At 44.3% G+C, this 10,547-nt stretch overlaps 1 protein-coding gene across 2 annotated transcripts in view; it reads right to left on the reverse strand.

Moving 5' to 3' along the window:
* Window positions 1–10,039, reverse strand: part of STX6 (syntaxin 6) — a 30,525-nt gene extending 20,486 nt beyond the window's left edge. For both annotated transcript variants that reach the window (XM_070396893.1, XM_070396894.1), the window contains exons 1-2: window positions 9,806–10,039; window positions 491–660 (exon numbers count right to left, since the gene is read on the reverse strand). In XM_070396893.1, coding sequence (XP_070252994.1) covers window positions 491–660; window positions 9,806–9,840 — 205 coding nt within the window. In that variant the 5' untranslated portion in view covers window positions 9,841–10,039. The remainder of the gene's footprint in view (window positions 1–490; window positions 661–9,805) is intronic.
* Between the last annotated feature and the right edge of the window lie 508 nt (window positions 10,040–10,547).

Raw genomic sequence — 10,547 nt, forward strand, 5'->3', positions numbered from 1 at the left:
CAGGAAAAAGGCAGTCTACAAAAGGAATTTCTTTTGAGCTCCAATTACCAATGTGTAACATCGGTCTGTATGTACCTCTATGTAGTAATGACTACTAACACTTTTATAGAAGCTCACTGTGTGTCAGGCACCATTCTAAGCTCTCTGCCTGTTAAACTTTCAACAACCCTATGAACTAGGTACTATTATTATCCTAACTTTCTACTGGAAAGGAAATTAAAGCACAGAGCAGGGTGTTCAAAGTCACACAGTAACTGACGGAGCCAGGACTTAACACGCAGGCTGACTCCAAGGTCCGAACGCATGACCACTGCGCTATGCTGCTGTGTTGCAGGATCGCCATGCACTAGAGAAGATCTTGGCATATAAATAAAAACAAGATCAATCAATTATAAAAGGAAATGCCCAATGAACGTGTTAAGACATCTGGGTAAAAACGTGTTCATCTGTCTGTCTGCCCCAAACGGCACAGACAGCATGGAAAGGATATTGATGGTTTCGTCCAGGTCCTCTAGGTCCCACTCTATGCTCCGGAGGTTGTTTCTCAGCTCGTTGGTGGTCCAGTCGATTTCCTCCCTCGTGGCCGTGGAAGGGTCCTGGAGGAGCTCTGTCCATCTCTGAAACAACCCCTGGGCAGTGTTGACAGCTTTCTGTACCTCTCTGTAATCAGGTAGAAAGTAGAAGTGTCACAGACGACATGTCCCATAAACAAGTTCCTGCATGACTTACCTGAACATTATGGTCACACACCATCCTCAGCAGCAACCACCATTCCCCAAAGTGTCTTAAAGTCTTTATAGAAGGCTCTTCAAGGGCAAATATCAAAGTTCAAAACTCTAAAGTAACAGTCTAAGTATTATATTCTCAGCTGAGGTCCAGAATAAAATAGACATTATTTAAGCAGCTCTAATATCAAGTTTGTTTGAGAAGGACAAAAAGTTATTATGCTTCGAACACACTAAGCTTAACACAGTATTAGAAGCAATACTACAAATTAACTAAAGAGCCATTAACATTTATTTTCTTGGGGATGGAGGTGAGGGGGAGGTAAAAAGGGCTACTCAGTTAATCTTTTAGAGATAAAGGATTTTTATTTGGGACATTTAAAAACCCCAAACCTCATTAGAAGATTCCCAATAGTATTAGTTCCTGGACTTAGCAATGCTGTCAAGCAGATTCGTGTGTTTCTGGGTCAGAGAGAGACTAGGTCATAAGTGCTGTGACCGAGTATTCTTTTACCTTAGATAATGTCAGAAGGTTTTAAAAACTTTTCCCCCACCGTTGGGTCAAAATCCACTAGATAAATGTTATAATCTAACACTACCACATATAAAAGCCAAAAAAGGTGTCATTTTATAATTGTAGTAGAGGCCTGATGCACGAAATTTGTGCAAGGGGCTCAGCCCTCGCAGCCCCGGCTTCGTCTGGACGGTCGTTCCGATGTTCGGCCCGACCGTCTGGTCTAATTAGCATATTACACTTTTATTATTATAGATGGCCTCTTGTGTACAAAGATAATGACTTGACTGCTCCCAAACTAAGAGATCGGTTCTGATTGTTCTATCATTTCTTAACCAATTCTTCTGTGTTCAATCAGGGTGTTTGTTGTCTGTAGCTTTAAATCCATATTTGTATGCATCCGATTCCCGCTGGCATTTCAAGTGCCAGAAGAGAGAACACTAACAAAAATGAAGAAAAGTGTCTGACAATATTTTGTCTGTGGAATACTGATGAGCAAAAAGGATAAGTGTTCAGTAGAGAATCATATAGCTGCTGGGCCCAAGCTGAACACATCACTGAGCTCCACGGCTCGCAAAGCATCTACCAAGGTACGTTCATACCCAGTTTACGTGCTGGGCAAGTGCTTCATAGTTCCTCTCCCATCGGCCTTTGCTTTCAGTCCTAATGAGAAATTCCATTTGAGACAAGCAGGGGAAGGCCTAAGGAAGTGAGATGTAAATCCAGTATCTTTGCTCTTTACCGAGGTTTCCGGCTGATTTGGTGGAGAAAGAGGTACACTCTCCCCATACCACGAGGCACTGGGTTTATTTGTAAGTGTGGGACATCATCTACGATAATGGGAAGAAAGAGCGGGATCTGGACCAATATCTCATTTTAAAGGATGTAAAATTGACCAATTCTGTACAGTAAATACAAATTCCTTTTTGAGAACTAAGAACTTCAAACCCAAGAAGCCCCAGGCGAGGGTATACCACGTTCTCTACCACCGGTACACAACTCCCATGCAGGGTCAGAATTACTTAAGCAGCAACCATGTGTGTGTGTGTTTGGTCTGAGGACTCCTTTGTTCTCTTCAAAATGACTGAAGACTCCAAAGAACTTAAGTTGCTATAGAAATTCAAACAGACATTTTAAAAAATATGTATCAACTCATTAAAAATCACAATGAACTTACTACATGTTAGCACATTTTCGTAAAAACTGACTTCTAAAAAAATAATGAGAAGAATGGCACTGTTTAACATTTTTATTTTTTCAAATTTCTTTAATATCTGGTTTCACACAAAAATATGGGATTCTCATGTCTGTTTTTACATTCAGTCTCTTGGCATACATTTTGGTTGAGTAGATGATAAAATCCAGCCACATGTACATATATAGTTGGGAAAGGGAGTATTTTAATAGTTTTTGCAGGTAATTGTGGACCAAAACAGGGCAAATGGCAGTTTCTCAAACGTTGCAATGTGGAGCCTGGAACTGTATCAAAGACTTTTTGAACTATCATACATTACAATCTATGGCTCTATCTTGTATGTGGAATGGATCTTTTACCCATGTGTGATTTTATAACATCATGTAATGGTCATTTGGAAAGTATTACTTTCCTGGGTATCACAGATCTTTCAAATGCTGACTCATTTTATTACACAGTATTCAAATCATGTAATATCACCACCAATCTCATCAGAAAAAACTTAAGCATTGGGAATTTGTAAGATAATAATAGTTGATAAAAACTTTCCAAAATTCTTTTTAAAAGGGAGGTGGGCTCTAATTGTATCATCTGCAAAAATATTTTCAGGTGTTTTCCATGAAGTGACAGGTTTGCCCCATTCATTTTAAAGAAAATGTCTCAAGTATTTTTTAGGTAATTTTGAGATCTGAGAACATATGCAAGTCTCAGCAACCAGTTTGTCAGTCATTCTTTCAAGTAAAAATGAGATTCTGTGTGGGGGGAAGTGCTTTTCTTGGAGACAGCCAGCTTATTTCATAAGACAGCAAAAGTGCTTCGTGCACGCGCTTATGTTGTCCATAGAATACGGAAACGGGCACCACGGCAGGGAGAAAACTTTTACACATCGAACTAATGACATATCTTTTTTATGTACATTTTAAAAACTCAAATTTAACAGAAAAAAAACTTAATTTAAAAAGGGGCAAAAAAAGTTGAACAGTCCCTCCTTCACCACAGAAGACAGAGATGACAAGATGCTCAATACCATTAGTCATCAGGAAAAGCAAATTAAATCCACCAGGAGATGCCACTACATACCTAGAATGGCTTTAAGAAGAAAACAACACTGATCGTGCCGAGTGCTGACAAGGTGGCAGAGAACCTGGAACTCTCATGTGTTCGTGGCGGGAATGCAAAATGGTACAGGCCCTTTGGAAAACAGTTTGGTTGTTTCTTAAAATGAAGTGTACACTCAGCACATGACCCACAATCCCACCCCGGGTGGGTCAACAGTAATTTTGCAGTTACTCTTGTGGGTTAAAAGAAAAGTTGTCTTGACTTAGTTACCTACAGTTTTGACCTCAACCTGCTGCTGCTTCCACGGCTCCCCTGGGATGGGGCTACCGCCACCACTGCCTGCAGGTCCGAGTCGTGAGTGCCTTAGCTCGTTCTCATTTTCCGTCACTAGACACAACAGCCTTCATATTGATTTTCTTGCAACTCTCACTTCCTTTGGTTTTGTGCCACTGTGCTCGTCTAGTTTCTACCAGTTTTCTCTCTGCTCCTCCTCCACCTGGTCCCAGTGTTTCTCCCTCAGCAGTCTTTTTACAGCTTCTAGGTTCGCGTCAACATTCACAGGTTCAAAAGACCCCTTTAGGACTCCCCAACTGCGCTTCCAACCCCAACCACTCACCCAGGATCCACTCCTATATTTTAGCTGCATAAAACCAAACAAACCATGTCCTCCCTACACACACAAAAAGGCAAGTATTCAAACAAAAAGGTAAAACTGGGGTTAAAAATCTGCTTCCTTCTCTAACTTCCTGTTTGAGTAAATAGTGCCACTGTTTTCCAAGATTCAAAACTTGTCTAGACAAGTGTCCTCTCTGACTCTTCCTCTCACTTCTCACCTTGCACAACCTCTACTTAAGCCCAATCACTGGAGTTGAGATCTGGAAGGAACTTTCAAGATAACTAGTCTGCACTCATTGAGCAAATAAGAGAACTGGGGCTCAGCCATCTTGGCTGCCTGCCCCGAGCTCTTCTGACTCTGAGTACGAGGCACCTTTCACTACCAAGACCTAGTCAATTCCATCTTTGTTAAGCCTCCAGACAAGTGGATTTTCTTTCTGGACTCAGAACACCTGGGTTTGAGCCCTGAAAAGCTGTTTGACCACAGGCAAGTGAATAGTAACTGGGAGTGAAAACCGCCTCCTGGTTAAGAATTGATGATAGGAAACATATTAAATTTAAACTCCTCAGCTGGGTATTCCATGCCTCCCCTTCCCCTAAGCTGGCCGACTTTAATATCCAACCTGATTTTTCATTAACACAAATTTGGTTTCAGTTGGGAGGCCATCTTCCCACCCTCCCTTTTCTCATTCCTGGCTCTGGACTTTTGTGCGCGTTTCCCTAGCCGGGGAGAGTCCCTACACCTCTGCAAATGAAAAACAGACGTTTCCTTTAAGCAAAGATTGAGACCCTACTTGCGTCACTAAAGTGTCCTTGACCAACATTCCCACTCAGGGTCTTTCCTTTATTCAATCTCCACAGCATCTCAACTCCATTCCAAAATTGTACACAATGCACATTGTCTTCCCCTACACTCTTCCCATTCTGCATAGTGTTCTCCAAACTAGACTACAATCTCAGGAGCCAAATATAGTATTAGGCATTCAATACATTTATAACCAATGTTTGTAACGTTGTTTTTACAATGAAACATCTGAGTCTGATTTTTTAAAAGTAGGAAATCAGATATGACTTACATCCAATTGTACTGGACTAAAGCTCCTCTGCCAACAAGAATTCTTTTTTTTCCACAGAGACTATACCGATAAACAGAGTTTTCTCAGCATTGTGAACAGGATGCACAATGCTTGCCTTCAAGGAGCTCATACTCTAAAAGGTTCTATCTATAATAATAAAAGCGTAATATGCTAATTAGACCGGACAGCCGGATGACCTACCGGACGAAGCCGGGGCTGCGAGGGCCAAGCCCCCTGCACAAATTTCATGCATCAGGCCTCTAGTATATAGATAAGATATGGTGAGAGGATAATACAACATAACCCCTACTATCTTGCTTTTCTGCTTACTTATGCCATTATTTCAACACTGATCCACAGCTGAGAACCTGGAAATAAAAGTATGGTGGGAGAGGACATGGACATGAACTAGGGTAGAGGAACTAAACCAAAACCAGAGCGTTAGAGAAGATTCCAGAGATATCCTTGTGATGGCACCAATAGGACATGATGACCAAGTGGACACAGGACTGAAGGAGAGTGTGGAGTCAGGAGTGAAGAGGGATGAGAAGAGGATGGACCAGCCAGGCGCTTATAGGCAGGAGGAAGGAGAAGATAAAGAGAAGATACCCGCCCAGCACCTTGGATGTGCATGGGGGACGTGCAGTAATTAGTAGAAAAGAGAAAAGCTCTCAGGAGAGAGTTGTACCAGAGTGACCGGGATGTGGAAGGTGCACAGACACACAGCAAGTACCTGAGAAAACACGGAGGATCAACCAGTGAGGCTACCCTGATGGATGGGGAGAGGACACAGCCAAAGGTGATAGGCAGAGCCAGGAGGTTCAGGCATGGAGCATGAATTACACCAATGACCATGTGTGTAAACCACGGTGAATTGTCGGCACCCCACCCTCGCCCTAAGAGGCATCCCACCCCATCCCTCAAACGGCTTCCAGCTGTGGGCTTTTCTCCTCTGTACTCCGGACAAGACTTCAACAGTGTAAAAAATGAGCCTCAAACACCCAGTCATCATGGCATATTTAAGACAGCTTTTTTTCTTTTTTAGCGAAAGTAAAGGTATATTACAGAAAAGCTCCCTACTACAGGGAGGGGACCCAAGCGGGTTGTCTTCTAAGGCAGCTTTCTAACTGGTCTCCTTTTTCATCTTTCCTCACATTGATTTATCCAACACTATTACCAAATCAACCTTCCTGAAACCCTGATTTCATATAATTTCTCTGCTTTAAAAGTCTCTGGTGGCCTCAAGATAAGACTCTCCTTGACCCTAACCTACCTTGTACTTCCTGTGAAGTGTTAACAGTATAAGAGTTCGGCAGTTCACATTTGAATCCTGGGTCTACCACTTATTAGCTGTGTAACCCTGGGCAAATGACTTAACCCCTCTTTGCCCCCTCAGCTCCTCATCTCTAAAACGTGGCCCATATCCACATCAGAGAACTGTTCTTATGAAGTGAAAATCCTTATAAAGTGCTTACTTAGCACACAATGCCTGGCATAGGAGTGGCATCCTTTAAATGTTAGCCATTATTATTATTACTCCCCAAATAAACTTCCTACTCCACCTGCGATGTTTGCCTTGATGATTTCTAAACAAACAATGCTCATCTCAGGGCCTTTGCTGCTGGCGTTCCCACCCATGAACCACCACCACCACCAAAGGGTATTCATTCAACATTTATGCTAACATATCCAAGGTGCTGGGCTGGAAATACAGGAAAAGTAAACAGTCCCAACCCTCAGAGCTCATATTCTAATAATGCAAGACAGAGGAAGAGGTACCATAAGGTATTACAGGTGCCAAGGGAAGCAAGCACTTCCTGGAGACAGTGGAGATGCTGACACCAGATGCTGGAAGCCGCGTGGGTGAATCAGCCAGAGGAGGAGCATGTGGAGTAGGAGCATCTAGTACTGGGGTCATGGTCACAGTACTGGGCCAGGCATGGGGGCAGGGAGAGTGAGAGGAGGGGAGATAAGGCTGTGTCATGAAGGTCATGAAGTGCTTGGGTTTTATTCTGCAGGCAACAGGCAGCTGCTAAGTGATACTAAGTCAGAAGCCCTGCTTGGTTCTGTGCTGCCCAATACGGAAGCCACATGACTACTGAATGCTTAAAATGCCCTAGTGTGACTGAGGAACTAAATTTCTAATTTAAATTAATTTAAATTGAGAAACTAATATGTAATTCGGTTGCTGGAAAAATTTTAAGTATGCTTGGAATAATTTGGGTATGTGACTCTACTTTCTCAACGCTAAGTTTAATAACCCTAAGCGCAGATAAGTATTTCTCATGAAAAAAAAATTGAGCATTTAAATTAAGATGTGCTGTAAGTGTAAAATACACACTAGACTTTGAAAACTTAGTTCAAAAAAAGTTAACAATCTCATTAATAATCTTTACTGATCAATCACATATTGAAATATTTTGAACCTATTCGATTGATGATGACATTAAAACTAATTTCACCTGCTTATTTTTGCTTTTTAATGTGGCTACTAGGAAACGTGAAATGGCATCTGTGGCTCCCATTGTATTTTGGATAGAACTGATCCGATACAGCCAGGGGTGTATGGAAGAGGAAAGAGAGTGGCAGCAGGAAGAACAATGAGAGACTCCTCGGTAAGAGTCCAGATGAGACAGGCCTGACTTACCTAAATTCTGCCCACCTTCAAAACCTAATGCAAGACTTAATACTGCCTCCGAAAGCTTTTCCAGTCATAGCCATCCCTCATGAGTCACCTTTCTCCAAACTCCTGGGGCATTTATCATCTGTAGTATTCACTTCAGCACTTGCCACCTGTCATTTCTACTTAAGTTTTACGGTCAGTTGTTTCTCAAATTAGACTATCAGCTCCTAGGGTAAGAGCCACAATCTAGGCATCTTTAATTTTTCCACATTGTGTGATGCATTTTCAGTACTTTTAATGAGCAGAAGTACATGGCTTCTCAAATACTCTGTCACATATACAGTCCGGAGGCACCCATGTGGCTAACTTTACCTATGCACAGCAGAAGATATTGAAAATCTCATTTCCTTCAGGCACATTACAGACAATAAAATGATGTCAAAATCAACCAAAACTCCAGGCCAATAAAGCAGTGATATCTAATCAGTGAGCAAACATCAGGAAACTGTATTGGATACTCTCAGGAAATAACAAATGTCAAGATGGTAGAGCAATTTAACATTTTCACAAATTCCATTAAAAATCAAACAAAAAATTCTGATTTTCTCTGATCCCCAGTGCCAGAGATTACCATTGCAACCTGAGCATTTAAGAACTTTCATTCAGGGGGGAAACACACAGCTTTAACATTTAAAAATTAATCCCTAAATCAATCCTTTTAATAAATAACACATTTTCCAGATAGTGACATATTACTAAAAAACAAATCTACAACTTAACATTTTCCCATCTAAATTAGAGTAAGGTGAAGAAAACCCTTTTTAGGGAATTGTCAATAACTGTATATTTTACTGTATCTTGGTTAATGAAGTATTTCACTTAAAGTACCATTTACATTTTTCTAAGAACCCTTAAAAAAATTTAACACTCAGGCACCAGGTCAGCTTGCTCCACTACAGAAACAGGAAGCCAGTAGCAACTAGTTGAAAGCAAAGGGACACTGGATGGTTATTAGTACTAACCTTCTGGGAACTTGACAGTTCTCAGATTTGTTTGTTTTGACATTTAAAACATAAAGCTGACAGGTTGTAACAACCTCAGAATCCATCTTTCTTGCATTTATTTAATGGCTACAAAGCTGATACAGAAATAAAATGCAATTAAAGTTTCTATCTCCATACAATCCAGCAGCAATCAAAGATGGAGTCAGGACAGCTCAAAGGGAAAAACAAGTGAGCAAACCTGTCCAACAGTCGGGGTGAAAGCAGGGAGCTGGAAAGAAAGCACTCGTTTCCTTTACCACTGTGGGAAAATCCCGGTGCTAACAGAAAGCCTAGGAAAGTTTAGTTTGGCCGATTTCATTTTGTTTTCCTTCCAACATCACCGAGCATGAACGACTGCTTTCCTCCCGGCCCATTCCTCAGTGAAAACTCCCCCACTGAATTAAGCTGCCTTCCTGAGCCCTGCCCCCGCCCCCGCCTCCAGCCTGCAAACGTGCCGGGACGCCTCTGGGCTGGTCGTGGTCCCACCAGCCTGCGGGCCGGCGCTCCGATCTCAATGGACAATGGGAGCTCACCCCCGTCCGAGCCAACTACAAAGCTCAGGAGGGCCATTTCCCTTTTCCTGCCCAGATGCTGTTTTCCCTCCTTCGAAGCAGAGACCCGTGCTCCACTAGAGCCCCAGTTTGGGCTGAGGCCCGTGTCTCCCCCGCCTCACCTGCAGAGCTGCTGAACAACTCGACCCCCACAGAAGTTACACACACGGCAGCGCACAGGCCGAAGGGGACCCCCTCCCCAGGGGCTGGGACTCCGCAGTCCAGGTAGATCCAGGAGGGGGTGTCTCTGGACGCTTGGTCACGGCCCTGAAGGCTAAGCCGTCCCCACTGTCCCCTCCCCAGCCTCAACTTGTCTCCCCTCCCCCTCCAGCAAGGAGAGCGGGGAAGAGCGGGCAGACAGCATCGCCACCTCCTCCTCCAGTGGAGCCCTCGGCCACACTCACCCTTTCACCACAAAGAAGGGGTCCTCCATGGACATGGCGTCCCGGCCCCCGGCCGCCTCCCGCCTGCTCAGCACACAGGGCGCCCGCGCCCTCCGATCCTCCCTCCCCCAGTCCCGCAGCCGCCGGCGCCTGGGGCCGGGGTGACCCAGAGCAGCGGGCGCGCGCAGGCCAGGGTGCCCGGGACGGCCGCTGGTCCAGCACTCGATGGGACCGCAGACCGAATCCCAGACCTGGTGCCGGCCCCCGCGGCTGCCTCCTCCCCCAGCTCCCCCGGGCGGGTCCGGCCTGCCTGACTCCGCCCCCGGGACGCACGGCCCGGACCAACCACCAACGCCGCCTGCTGCACCACTTCCGCACCCGCGCTCACGTGACCAGAGGATGCCCCGCCCCCTTAATGGGCGGGGCCTGGGCTCGCGTCACTGGGCCTGGAGGCCGGGCTCTGGCGGCGACGGAGGAGGGCGGGTCTTCTCTCGACCCACCTCTCAGGATTCAGGGGGCGGGGCTGCTTCGTCTCTCTCAAGACAGGCAGGTACCTGAAGTGCACAGTCCTGTTACCTTTCCTCTATGCACTTTTCATACTTGATTTGGATAACGTGATTTATAAATCTATCTCGTCCTCGACTTACAGTAAAGCGTGCCCATATAGATGCTCTGACTACGACAATGTTGCACAACTCCTTTAGGTCTTACTCTGTGTCCAGACACGCACTAAAAGCTATTGATGCATTATCTCGATATTAGT

Source organism: Myotis yumanensis, unplaced genomic scaffold, assembly GCF_028538775.1.
Source record: "Myotis yumanensis isolate MYYU_CA2020_CCGP unplaced genomic scaffold, mMyoYum1.0.hap1 SCAF_17, whole genome shotgun sequence".
Taxonomy (NCBI): Eukaryota; Metazoa; Chordata; class Mammalia; order Chiroptera; family Vespertilionidae; genus Myotis; species Myotis yumanensis.